Source organism: Athene noctua, chromosome 13 (genome assembly GCF_965140245.1).
Source record: "Athene noctua chromosome 13, bAthNoc1.hap1.1, whole genome shotgun sequence".
NCBI classification, from domain to species: Eukaryota; Metazoa; Chordata; class Aves; order Strigiformes; family Strigidae; genus Athene; species Athene noctua.
The window spans coordinates 19,869,865-19,884,604 of NC_134049.1; the positions used below are offsets into that span (position 1 = coordinate 19,869,865).

The 14,740-nt window shown below is 38.9% G+C and overlaps 1 protein-coding gene across 4 annotated transcripts in view; it reads right to left on the bottom strand.

The window, feature by feature from the left end:
• The window catches only part of CIB2 (calcium and integrin binding family member 2), a 54,872-nt gene extending 40,187 nt beyond the window's left edge, over positions 1–14,685 (bottom strand). The window contains exon 1 of one of the 4 annotated variants that reach the window (XM_074916737.1): positions 14,333–14,685. In XM_074916737.1, the coding sequence (XP_074772838.1) occupies positions 14,333–14,426 (94 nt within the window). In that variant the 5' untranslated portion in view covers positions 14,427–14,685. Of the gene's footprint in view, positions 1–7,354; positions 7,908–14,332 lie in introns of those variants that run through there. The other 3 variants (XM_074916738.1, XM_074916736.1, XM_074916739.1) reach the window with 3 other exon arrangements.
• Positions 14,686–14,740: the final 55 nt, after the last annotated feature.

A 14,740-nucleotide genomic window follows, 5' to 3' on the forward strand; every position in this document is an offset into this window, starting at 1 on the left:
CAAATTAATTGTGATCTGGCCTATACTTTTGATCCACAGCAATATCATACACAGCACGTAAGAAATACTTTCCCATTAAGAAGCCTGTCCTGTCTCAAATAGCAAATGTAAAAGCCAGGGCTCCAAACCATCTCTGAAAGGGAAGTCCAGCCATCGCTCTTGTTTCTCCCAGCTTCTTATTTCTGACTATTCCTTTATGTGGACTTGACACCTATGAGTAGTATAACTACATCAGAGAATTCTAAAGGAAGAAACTAACATGTTTGGAAACTAACCTAGCAAAACTGGATTCCTTTCCAGGTTGGACCATTAGAATACAGCATTGGTAGCGCTGGTACAAGAGATGAAGCTTAAACAAGTATCTATGGCAGGAAAGAGGTGCCGGACTGCCCTTTAATTTTTGAAAGCACAGCCCTAAGTTGGATTAAAGTCACGATGGAACAAGGGTCTAAATAACATAATTACATTTTATAGTTGCTGGAACTCCAGCAATTTAATTCCAATTTAATTAAAGACTTTTGGCCCAAGAAACACGGAGGTGAATCATCCAATTTTCTTTTGGCTACTTCACTCATACAGAAAATACACAATGATGAATGATAAATAGTAAAATAACATGTTAAATTAACTCCCTCATAAAGAAAGGTGAAGTAGGTCCTGGAAAGCATTTGTCATTTCAACATATGATGACATTCATCTTCCTTTAAGACACAGATATCACAGAATACGTTTTCTAGAATGTGGACTATATTTGTGTTTATTATGAATTTAAAAAGCAATCTGTCTATTCTGTCTGGACATTAGAGCCACTGGAAGTCCTGCTAAGAAAGTACAAAGTAAATACTGAACAAATAAAGGTTATCATGTTTCATAATTCTTATCAATTCAAGATTTCTAGCAAGAATTTATCTTGAAAATTGTTGCTTTTATTTCTAATGCTATACAATGGCCTCAAAAACTTCTGTCAACAGGAGGGCCCTTGTGGGTTTTAGGTTATTTAGAACAGAGGCTTTGCCTTGAAAGGTCACCTACTCCAGCCCCTGAGAAAATACATGCTCCTTTTCTAAGATCAACTATCCCACTTAGTCTGTCCTTCTGCCCTTAATAATCAAGTTAATTAGAAGTCTGACAATGCATCACCGCTGCTTTTTTGGAGACAAGGTTCCACTTAAACCTGCAGTTATTCACCTAACTTCATTATTTCTAGCAAAGTGAATAAAATAAAGCAAACAGAAAATTTCCCACTGATTTAAATGAGATTATTAGCCTGTATAATGGGACTTGGTTCTCAAATTTGGCATTAAGGCGGCTTAACTGGTTCTTAAAATACTTTGCAGAGCAGAGTCAGATAGCTAGTGTATTTAGGTTCCATGGGTGGCTTTGCTCTTGTCTGGTAGTGTGACTTTCTGCAAGTCACTCAATAGTAGGGTTAATGATCTCTGCTTTAAAACTTACTTTACAAAAGAGCAGAACATCCAGGCTGTTAAGAGTTTTATTCTTTGATTTCCTATGTCAGGTGAATGCAGGTTTAAGACAAAACAGGAACAGAATGAAATACGGTGGTCCACTGCCTTTTACACTAGTCAATAAGACTTCACCGCAAGCTCCTAGATTGGTTCTGCTTTATGTTTAGGTCAGGTGATTTGAACAAAAAAATAGGAATAGCGATAACTGTGCTGAGAATGCTGATACTTTACATAAAGTGTACATACGCAATATACTATGAGGTATGGCTCTAGAATCAGACCATATGTAACTTGTTCTTTTGGATATATTGCCAATACCAGAGCACAGCACGCAGTTTATGAATGGCCGCAGAGTTCACTGAATGAAAGATTATCACTTACCACTTTTGGAAGCAAGTATCATTGCACATAAAGCACAGTTTTCGAAAGAAACTAATTTCACATTGATAAGCAAAACACTTCTGTACAGAAAAGAAGAAAAACTGGAGAAAGGAACAACAGAATGAAAGAATAGCAATGTTCAAGTACACAAAGCTACTGTGAACTAACATTTCTTAAACCCATTAAATGCATATTTCTCCTCTAAAACAATATACAATTCTGCCTTTTATACATACAGTATTATAAGGGCAGATTTACTCTGATCATGTAACAGCTTCATTAGAAAGTTTTATAAATAAGGAAATAATATAAAAGTCTTAGCATTACAAAATCACACCAAATTAGGAAAAAAGTCTCAAACAAAAGCCAGCAAGTCAATAAATTAAACCAGTAACAGGCACTTTGATAATATCAAGGCAAGAGAGATCTATATAGATCTATATAGCTATTTTACTGAGAAGCTCTTAAATGAGAAGTACTGAATGCTGCAGCATTTTAAATGTTAATATTTCAAACAAATTATTTCTGAAGGTTCATTTTTGAAATCACAAACGAAGTTTTGTGCTGTGCCAACAGTACACAATGTAAGAACACTGTTACAAAACACCATAAAAACATCATCCTATGAAGTAATCAAAAACCTAAAGTTAAAACGTGCTGGATAGAAGTAAATGTACATTCATAAAAGATCTATTATTAAATCTATTCTGGTAACATTTTACAAATTCAATACTTTTATTCCAGTTACCATACAACTAAGACTGATTCAGAGTTGTGCAAGACTGAGTCAGCAAGATATTTATGTATTTTCATCACTGTCAGTATATAAAGAGTTACTGGAAGTCAATGAGACTAGCACCAGTCATTAAGTTGCAGCCATCCAAGTACTTTAGTGAATCCAGATTTCAACACTAAAAACACCCTGTCAGTGTCTGCATTAATAATACTACTGGTATATGGACTTATATATTAAAAAATGCTGGTTACATCAAAATGTCAAAGGAGATTTTGACATCCAGCCTATGTTTATTTGTAATCATATGTATTTTAGAACTGCAGACAAATAAAACACTCACTGAGTTTCAAGAGGAAAAATCGGCAGCTATAGGAACCAGTTGATATATTTATACTGCAACACGAGAGTAAAAACAGTTAGACACGAGCAAGGACTGAGGAAGAAGCAAACTGTCAAAAAATGTAATTTTCCTCAATCTGTACATGCACTAAATGGTATCATGAAACCAGAATCTGCCTAAAGGATAATTTCACAAAAAACTTGTTCCATTATTACGTTTCTTAAATTTGCACATTAACAGCAATACTTTGTCAAACTGAAAAGTACTTTTTACAGAAGATCTTGGAGAACCTGTGATCAATACACTTTTTGTATTCTTGCAAAGGGTTCATCTTCATCAAAGATCCTGATTAAGTCAAGCACAGCTTTTAAAATCAAAAGACAGTTTGATGACCAAGTTTCACTTTATAAATGGCATTTTTGACAGATCATAACGTAACTTGTTTCACCTACTTTTGCATAATTCCCATGAAATACAGTTGAATCCCACTGACTAGAATCTTAAAAGGAAAAAAGCTCTGTGATACACAAATTCATGTGTAAAAGCAGCAAGTCATTATTTAATATTCCTATCTTCTATTGCAATATTGCCTAGAAGACAGCCAGGATAAATATCAGTTTGTTTGGAGGTTGCATGAAATAATGTAAACAATTCCATTAACGAACAAATACAAAAAGCAATGCCTTGCAATAAAACCAGTAATATCTGATATAAAATATTTGCGCCCTATATTCTCTAGGTTCTATCAGGAAAAAAAATTAGAACCATATTTGTATCAAATTCAAGCCACTTATTCGAGTAACCCCCAAAAAGAGAGTAAGATTGATTAAACAGGGGAGCGGTTTGTCTATACCCCAAGCACAGCTTTATGCATTTCCTAGTCAATGTAATTGTTTCTCAGTGAGCAATGCAGTGCACTGAGGCCAATATATGGCTCTGATGTTGCTTTATTGTTTACCTGCACTTTCTAATGCTTCAAGCATCTTCATACAGCATCACTCAAAGAACCCTAAAATTCCTGTCAATTTTCCTTTCTCATTATGAGACCTGACCTCCAAAACAACTTCAAAAAGCTTAATTTTAAAATGTTCATTGATTGCAAAGAAACACATCTTTCTTGCTAATTAATACTTACCTTTTCCCTAGCCAGACCTTGGTGAGATTTTGCATTTTATGTAAAAAAATCCATGACACCAGTACAATTAATTTTCTTACAAGGCTAACTTTTTAAATGAGGTGAATCTCAGTGAAAAAAACAATGATTGCAAAAGCCTCAGTTCCAAAACATTTCACTAAGCTTATGAAAATGTAAAGAGCTGCCAACTAAAACACTACCTTAATAACAGGTGATAATTTTAATAACAGGTAGTATGACAAGGTGTTAGGAGATTTGCACCTTTCCGGTCTGTCTTTAATTTGCCTCTACCTATATCGAATTAAAAAAGACGGCAGGTCTAATATTATCAAGTCCTAATACACATCTCTTTTACAAACAGTTTCAACTGTCTTCACCAGTCTTAATGCAGAGTATTAAAAAACACCTATTAAAAACACTACAATAATCTTGTGGGTGACCAGATTTACAGTTATTTAATTTAAATGTAGAGGTCCTGCTAAAAAGTGACTCTTCAATGTAAGTTCATATGCAAAAAAATTTTATACATGGTCATTTCAGACAGTTTTAGACAAATCAAATAAGGTTATTTTATTTTGTTAGTATCATATTAACAATCTGCGATTTATGCATGCTACCTCTTCAAGCAGGTGATTTTTCTGCACTTTAATCTGTGCTCCTGAAAACCAAAGCCACTTACATATGGCTTTACCATACTTTAAGCATATGAACATCTCACTTTTCCACCTCATAGTATCTCCTATGGAACAAGTACTTAAAACATAATGCATTAAAAAAGTTACGAAAATTTCACTACTCAAGTATGTTAGGTGCTATAAACTCAGAGCAATTAGTGTTAAACACAAAAATGGTGGAAGTTACAGCTAGATAACACAATGGCCAGGAATATATTCAAATTAAGAAATTATAAGTCTAACCATGAAGGGAGTGAGGTTCTGAACAGTTTTCTAATAGGAACTGTGCAAAGTAAAAAAAACCTAACAACTTCTTTTACAAAAAGGATTAAATTAACTCTTTTGCTTCAGTCATGCTGATACTATGGATGCTATAACCAGGGTATTACTGTAAGAAGTACAGTACCAACTCACAGACATACAAATTCACAAGAAGCTGCCTAGATCTCGTTTGGAAAAAAAAAAAAAACAACAAAACCAACCAACTAATCAATGAACCATCTTAAAAGCAATTTACGTGTAGATGCCTGGCTGTACATAGGGGTACAGATTTGCACAACAGATGTTATGAAGTGGACCCTGGTACACAGTGTTTTACTTTGGTCCAGTGTTCAGAGGACCTGGCAACCCAATTGCTGATTCAAGAAACAGAAAAACTGCATTTTAAAAATTATGAACCATTACCACATTCTCCCTTTTTCTGTTCTGAAGGAATTCCACAAATGAGAAAAAGGCAGATAAGATGGCAAACTCCAAGTTACACAGCTCTGTTTGTGTTACAGCACTTGCATACTCCTCCAGAATGCAGTGATAGGGCAGAGCGAGCTCTCTCTGTGGATGGCTACAGCAGTAAGCCCAGGATTTCTAAGTTTAAAAGATTCAAGAGGTATGCAAGAACTAAGGGATCAGAGGCAAATCACCATCAAAACAAGGGCTTTATCCTGAAAATTGTTGTTTTATTGTACTTACCATACATAACAAGTGCTATTACTAGTAAAAAAATATCTAGCACTATACTAATGAACTACAAGTCTGCCTGTAACAGAGAAATCCCATAGGCTGACTCAATCCACTGGGCCTAACTACTGCCAGGCTTTGAGATCAATTACCCAGCATTATGAAAGGCAGGGGCTGCAAAAGCCATTAGAGAAAGGCAATTTCTACATGAAGAGTAGTGAATTAGGGATGACGTTTCAGCTCTTGCATTTGCCAGTTTATGTCAAGAAGATAACATTAATTACATTTGGATTTTGTTTTGTTTCACTGCAGTTGGGATCTGTTCTGTGTTCATTTTTATTGTTAGTAGGAAGACAGACACTGGTGTTTTACAGATCTTTGATTTCGCTCTTGTCTACCCAACAGGGATGTAAAAAAATCTTTTTGGCTCTTACACTACAAAAATCTAAGACCACTACCTTAGAGTAATATATTACAGTGACAGACTGCTGGCGAGGGTGAGTTGTGTGACAAAGTGGAAATTTTAAAAGCTCCATTTTCACATTTCCTACAATGGCAAGAAAAAGGCTAGGCATTTAATTTATGCCTTACTTTCAGCATGGGATAACATTTTAAAGCATTTTAGCATATATCCGTAGCCTGACTCTCTGTGGCTAAATATCTACACCCCTGAAAAGTCCATGTTGGCCATAACTCCAAAGAAAATTAGTATTTTAAAACCACAGTTTCCACTTCAAGGGTTTGAGTCAAAGATCCTGAAGGTAAAAACAAAGTTATTTACTTTTGCGTGCACTGGATTTGTCCTTCGGTTATCACAAGATAAACTAAATCTTGATTTACTGCACCGTTAATTCGCTTCGTGTAAGAGAACAGAGCAATGCAGCCAGCCCTGTCTGCATCTCATAAGTAGTCAGCTGCCGCCTTCTTCAGCACCCTTCAAGGCCTCACTGTATTTTCAGAAACTTGTTCAAGATGCCCACTGTTCAGATAGCTTCCTGCAATCTGTTTCAGTAAGATTTGCAGTGTGCTGAAACATGACTGAAAACTGGGAATTATTTTTTTTTTACCCTATTAAAAATTTAGTTGATACAATGTGAGGTAAATAAAGAAGTATCAATAAGCTATCCCTGGACATAAAAATGCATGCTACTTCTGTTAAGGTAAGAAAGTGCCATCCAGGAGTGGATGCAAGCATAAGGATACCTATTCTGGATTACATTACACATACTTCTAGGACATCTTCATGAGAAGTGAAATTAGATAAGACTTGTTTTCCCCCCTCTACTGTCGGCAAAAGCATCAAGGAGAGAAAAAGACATTATTGCTACACTTTCTTCTCTACGAAACGCCCATTAGAAAGATTCAACTAAAAACTCCCACTGTCAAGCTAGTCACGGTCTTTATCATACTTCCTAGTCCAGACATTGAGGATTTGACTCCTTTCCCTGTATACAGAGAAGGGAATTGAGTATATTCAACAACCCAGCCTTAGAATACTACTACAGTTGCTGGAAGTAACAGTAGAGTATATGCATGCAGGCTAGAAATGAAGTTTTCGTTTACATTTAGAGAAAACACTCCCCGAAACAACAACAGAAAAACTCAAGCCACAAGCATACGAGAATTACACCTTGCCTTCCCCTAATGCAGACTAAAATATCTTACCTGGTAGGCGTCTAGCTGTTCATCAGTAAATATCGTTTGCTTATTACCCATCTTAAAGGAGGAATTCTTCCTCTATGCAAATGCATCCCATTAGAAGTAGCTGGATTCCTCTGTACTGTAGGCATTTAGAGCACGTATACTCCGGGAATGTGCTGAAAAAATCCCAAAGCCTGCATTGAACTGGTTTTGCCTGTAGCTGTCCAGTGAGGAAGGACGCAGCACTGGGAAATCTTGGCAAGGTTTGACTCGAGCGTGCCAGGAAGGAAAGCGTTAAAATCACAGGCGGGTGTCACCCCAAACCAGGGATGCGGTTCTCCGCCGTTTCCAGCTGCTGTTCTAAGAGGCATACAGAGGTTTTTTCATGCCCTGAACCCCGCGTAGGCGGTTCAGGAGGGCGCGGGCGCGCTCCGCTCCGCTGCGGCGGTGCCTGGTTCGGGGGCTCCGGCCGGGACGGGAGCGGGGCGGAGCGGGGCGGAGGGCGCTCCGACCCGGCGGCACCTTCACGTTCCGGAGCGGCTCTGCCTCACCCGGCGGCAAAGCTGGGTAGCGCAGGGCTGTGACACCCCCGCTGCGAACCCAGCAACTAGAAAAATGGATTAGCTCAGGGAGCGCTCCTGCAGCTGGTCTCCCCCCAGATAAAGGCGCATCCCAGTCGGCGCTGGGAGCTGCCCAGGGCCGTGCTGCCGGTGTTACCGACAGCTGCAGGCTCAGCCCCGCACCACCGCAGGGCTGGCACGGTCAAAGCTTGTCTCCAGGCTGGGGCTGTAACCAGCCCTGGCTACCCAGGATGCGAGTGCGCTGCCGGAGCTGCCGAACGCCCGGGTATACCACTGAATGCAGGTATTCCTTCTCACATTAAATAAATAAATAAATAAAAAACAAACAGGAAGACTCAACAGACGTTAATCGGACTCCTTCGGCTCAAGCAAGCACAGCTGGAAAGAAAAAGGTGTTGCCACTGCCTAAAGCAAAGGTAGAAAGTACCACTAGAGGGCTCACAGTGTATTTTATGAAGTAATACAACTCTTAATTCCATCTTTCCGGGGAGAGGGGAAAAAAAAAAAAAAAAGAGCACGTAAGAGAGATTCAGGCAGACAAAATTTCAAAAGTCAAACAAAAGTATATTATCTAACACCTGCAGAAGGATAAGCTCTTGTAACAACAGGAGGAAGGAGTGAGAAAGGAGTGGAACAGGGAGGAAAGACCTGTTATGGGTAAGTTTCTTTGGACTGTTCACTTCCCATTTGTGCACACGGGAATGGGAGAGGGTTTATAAATATTTAATAAGTTTCCTACCTTCTATACCTACAGCTCTGCCAATGGTCATTATTTCCTCAGCAAGACAGCATGTCTACCTTCTGCTTTCTCCCTACAGCTTCTAATGATCCTGACTTGATAACAGTATTGGATAATAGTTCAATTTACCTTAGCATATAACAACCAAGAACAAACATTTAAGAATAATACTGAAAGTAAATGCATTGTATACGTAGTAAAAATATCCTATGAAGTGTGTTGGATATGTAGTAAAAACATTATATGAAGCGTTGAACTGCAGACTGTTCTAACAGATGACTCATGTACATTGTCACATTTAGAAATGCAGATTTTAACTTCAAACCAGCACTGCCCTGAACTACAGAACCAGAATATATTACCACATATGCAAAATAAATGGCTTGGGATAAGAATGTATTCGACAAGGCTTATTAGCATAAGCAAACACTAGAATTTTAACAGTGAAAGAAATGGATTCTACCAATAGAATCTCTTGCAGCACAGTTGCAAAATAAGAAGGAAAAAGGTACACTAGTGAGGAGAGTACAAACTCTGAATGACCTACCATCCAATCGAGAGTGCAGCAAGCATCTATTCAAATATCAGACAGTTAAACTGACTGGTTTTCACACGGCCAGACTGACCTCTGCTTTTCTAGCCACCAGTGCTGTGATATTTTTCTTTTCCCCAAAGTACAGTGGCATTGGATTCTTTTTATGTTCCAAAAGATTCTCCACAAGTCAGAATGTAAAGCAAAAACACCAAATCTATAAAATACATTATTTCTATTTATTAAAATTGCTCTTTTAACACACTTTTTTTGAATCAGAAGATAACAATTCATAAGGGTCCCTTGAGATTAAGAACTTTCACAGAATTTGGAAGTCATTTACATGTCCTCAACTCCGAATGAGCTTCATCCAGGGCTTTAGTGGTTATAAATATAATTAAGCATGTTTCCTATCTATGATTTGGTGCTACTGAAATGCCAGAGCTAGCAGCTGTTCTCAGTCAGACCAGACCAATACTTAGTGTCAAGTGATTTGCATGAAATAGCACTCCATTCACAGCCGCCTAATTCAAGCTGCCTGTCTATGCAAATCAGATTAAATATAAATGGCCAAATTAATGGCATTACACAGAAGTGAGCTGATACCAGGGGTGGACTGGGTTCCATATCTTTTAATCTTGTGGTTCTGTATACTTAACAGTATTCTTAGAGTGAAAAGACTGACATCTTTCTTAATTTTTTACCTTCTTTTATATTCCTGCCTGCCTGCTCCCACTGCATGCTCAATGACACACGTATCAGCTAGTCTCTATCCTTAGAATCAAAATAACAACAATAAAAAGCAGAAGGGCTAAATGGAAAGCACCAACTAGATAAGACTTGTAGTTACGAAGTAGGCCACAGGTAGAGATCCTAAGGTTCACAGACATATTCCTGTTTATTCCTTGGGGCCTGGCTTTCCACTCACCCCCCCACCCCCTTTTCTCTTGCATATTAGAAATGCTATGGTTTTGTTCTAACGTCAATCATGCAGGAAAAATGGTATGGCTAAAAAGAGTTGATTTCTTTAAAAGAGTTATAAGTTCTTGTTTTAAAGAAAGACTCAGCTTGCCAAGGGAATGGCTCACTGACTATGTGCTATGTGGACAGAAAATAAATTGTTTCTTCTATTCTTCTTTCCATACTATAAACAGTACTTTTTATTATTAAAACTAAAATGTACAGATTTTTAAAAAGAGGATTCAAATACTGATTGTTGAGGGTTCCACTATACTAGCCAGCTCTTCTCCAGCATGCTATAGCAGCACCTACGTTTCACTGCATAATTATCTTGCTATACTGACTAGGTAAAATTTAAAGACAGTACAATGCACAAACACTTTTTCACTCCTATCTGTATGTATCAAAGATTAGATAATTTTCAAGTTTGCTCTTTTTCACTTCTCCTATCTGTTTGTATTTACTAAAGATTAGTTTTATTTGCCAGTTGGGTGTTAAGCAATACTTAGCCCCAGCACAAGTGACTGCAACAAATCAATACTTTTCTATGTGCACAGCAAGAGCAGCACCAGCCTTCATTCACACTTTACTGTATTTGTTTCTCTAAACTGTTTGCCAAAGCAAGTGATTTTAAGCTATTTAGCAACACATAACACATATCCCACAACCAGTTGCAAATAAAGTTTACTAAGGACACTATATATACAGCAGAGAACATGGTTAACTACATTATACCAGAGAACATGGTTAAGTAGCCACTGTTCATCTCCTTTAAAAGTTTAATTAATGGAGCAGAAAATATACTATCAACCATGTACACCAGATTTAATATTTTCTAGCAAGACGGCTGCCAGCTGCAATAGCTTAACACCCACCTTAGGCTGCAGTCTGACCCCAGCCGCAGGGACTTGTTGCCACAGCCACAGCCACAGCTCAAGGGAGTGGGACAAGTCATGGTCACCTCAGTGCAAAGTCTCCTGCTCTGAACTGTTGCTAGCCATGGCTGCTACACCAGGTGACTTTGCTCTGATTTAGTAGTGGAGGTGTAAGTTTAATAACCTCCAGCGGACAGGTCATACTACCTTAAATTGCCTCTGTAAATTATGCAGTGAGAATTTGGCTGTGGCTTAAGTATGAAAGCTCTTATTCCTCATCAAAGGAAGATCAAGCTACTATGAACAGAGATCACTTTACCTGTTAAGAAGAGGATCCACACAGAGTTTTAACAATTAAGTTGCCTATCTACTGCCTTCACAGCTCAAGCTGGTTTGCTATAGCTTGTAATTGGGGAAAAAAGAACCTGCAAGATGTCATGCCTGTTACACCAAATACTCCAACAATTTCTCTCCCACACAGATGTTTCCTTGCAGATTAGCTGTTCATAAAGATTCACCCTGTCAGCAAAAAGAACAGCTGTGTTGCTACTTTCTGAGTTGTTAGGGCCTCCTTCTACTGCGAGTGTAACAACGATCACTACCCACAATGATTACGAGGGAAAAGTTCTATCATCCACCTACGCTGTGGAAATTCCCCCTGAGTCTTTGGGGCTTATTGACTTGAACACTACTCACAATTCTGTTTGCTCACAGGTAAACAAGGAATAATAATGTTCACCTACAATAAGTTCTGTGGAGCTAAAATAATTAAAATGATTGTGAGTTCCTTAAAGAAAAATGCTACAGAGCTACAAAACATTACCACTGTAATGTGGTACACCATCATACCTTGCCTCTTATAGCAATGTATAAATAAGAAACTAACTGTACAAAACAGAAACCCTAAAATAACGAAAAATGACAGTTGGATGCTACTGCAGCAGATAGAAAAGTTGCTTTTCCAACACATGACAGACAGGAGGATGCTTAGACCACAGTAAATTTGTCTGAAAGTGCTGGCCTATAAGAGAACACTTCATGGGACTGAGCCCTGTCTTATGAATGAATAAACAGAACCTGAGAAAGATGCAAAACTCATGGCCCTCTAACTGATGAAAGATGCTATCTGACTAAATTGCACTTGTTATAGAGAGTGGGAACTTTCTGTAGAGTTTTTTACACTAAAGAAAACAGAAAGGAAAACCTTGTGCCAAATTTGTTGGGTTTATGATCTTATCTATCTAGCTTAATAAAATACACTATCTTAGAAGATGGAGGTTTCTGACTGCATTTCATTAAGCCTAATTTATCCACAATAAATCTAGTAAAAATTACTTTTTTTTTAAAAGATGCTTTACACAAGACAATGCTTTGCCTCAGGGACAAACTAATAAGAAATGAATAATGGTTTCCTAAGCAGACTAAATTTAATGTAATGGATTTACTCACAGAGACTCTCAACACGGTCCTTACTAGGGGAAAGAAGCTACAGCTATCCTATATAGGCATCTTTTTTCTAGGCAAAATAACTACTGATGGTTACTGTTATGGTAGCACCTATGAGACACAAATCAGAACAGCAATAGCTGTTGAAAGTGTATGTAAAAAAGAATTTCTCCCCAATTTCTCCCCTCACCTCAATTTACTGAATTACACCTCTGAAGTGTAAACCCAGCAAGTACATGCAAATACAATCAGAAAACACAAGAAAACATGAATATAGTGATCAGTGTACTATAGCAACATAAACAACATTTAAGGAGTCCTTTGGTAAGTATCATGGCAAATGAAACAACAAATATGAAGGAGTAGAACAGATGTATACGTCTCATGGGAAGCAGTACAGTAAAACATTAAGAAATCAGCTAGTATGTCCTCAAAACATCATAGGTCAGTTTGAGATGGGATCAAGCCTCAGTTTACAAAAAGGGCGAAAAAGAAGCAGAGAATAGGACACACAAACTGTGGCAACTAAAGACGGCACAACAGAAGAGCCAATATATGTAAAATATGACCACGCTTTCAACCAAAAAAATCATTTTACAGAAACATTTACAACAAATACCTGTAGAGCCAATTTAGATTTTAAAGTCTAAATGAATAAAAACAATAGTAGTTACCAAAAGAAAATCAGTATCAGGAGAATTCTGCACATTTGCCATTAAAGACAACATTTGAGAGACTATTCTCAATGCAAAGCATTATAAAAAAAAAAATAAAACATACACACAGGCTGTTCCAACACGGGAAAAATTGTGAGTATCCTCTGGTGCCCTGTCCTGGGGGGGGGGGGGGGGGGGGGGGGAAAGCAAGTTACCCCCAGAAAATAGGGGCCACTAAAGCTGCATATTGTCCAATGTCATTTTGGAGAATTCCTACTCACAATTTCAAGACAAGAGGAAACTGAACACAGAGTCTTAGTTTTCAAGCACATACAGGGCAGAGGTGAGTAAATGGAAAGGCTGCAAGTAATCTGATAACTCTATCCCCCCAAACTAGCACAAAATTACAGAGACAGAACCCCAGCCCTTATGTTGCTAAAGAAGTGTGAGAAACAAAAGGTAGTTTTACTTTTCTTTTAAATTCTTTCCAGTTTAAACTTTAAAGATAAACTCAGATTTTATACCCCTCATTGCAACCACTGAGTTCAGAAATTCAGTACTGATCTCATATAAGAGCTGAGAGTCTGATTTATTCCTAGAATTGTTTTAATTGACAACAAAAGTTGACATAAATGGACTGAACACAACTGCAAGCAATGGCAACACTATTACTTAGACAGCAGAGCCTACCATATCCTATCTGCATCACTTTGTCTAAGCAGATCATACAGGAAAGGGAAGTGTTATCACCATTTCAAAGGCAGGAAATCTTTTAGGAGTCAGATGAAGCCATTATTCCCAGAGGTCTGAGCTCAAACTGCCTTAGTTCTAGCTTGGCGCTTTACTCTCAAGAACATCCCAAGCTACATCGCTGCCCTTAAGCACAGGGAAGAAAAAGCATTTCTTAATTGCTTGGTGGGAATTTAGGAGAGCTGTCTCGATTCTTATTTATTACTCTAACTGCAGTGTTGTCCCCTTGGCTGTATGCTCCACAGCTTGGGGCCTCCCACAGCCGACTCCTAAAACTCACACACAAGATCATCAACGTTTTTAAAAAAAACGAGACAAGTACCTCAAAAATTAAGGCAAATACAAATTTTAATCTGCCTCTGTTTCAACAGCTTTGTTTTTTTGACACTTTCAAGTAAGTGCCTGGTTTTTTCTCTGCTGACACTCTCCTCGGTTAATGCCTATTTTTTTCTTGCAAACGAACCTATTCTAGAAGCTGAGATTTGATGAGTATCAAATGCTTCAGAAGTGGAGGCCGCTTGCAAAGCTGCTTCTGTTCGTCGCCACACAGATGCCATAACGGTACCTCCTCAGACACCGCAGCCGGGGCTCCCCGCGTCCTCCGGCGGCACCGGGCCGTGCCCGCCCCACACCTCCCGCACGGCCCAGGGCGATGGCTCCCCGGCAGCATCTCGGCCGGGCCGGAGACACGCAGCTGGCGGACGCCGCCCGCGGTACCCGAGCGGTACCTCAGCCGGGCGGGGGACGTTTCCCGCCACGCGGCGCCGGGGCGCAGCGGGACGGGGGCAGGCTGAGGCGGGCGGGAGCCGCGGGATCCCCGCCTCCCCCTCAGCGCGGCGCCGCCGCAGGCTCCGCGGGGGCGGGGCTTTAC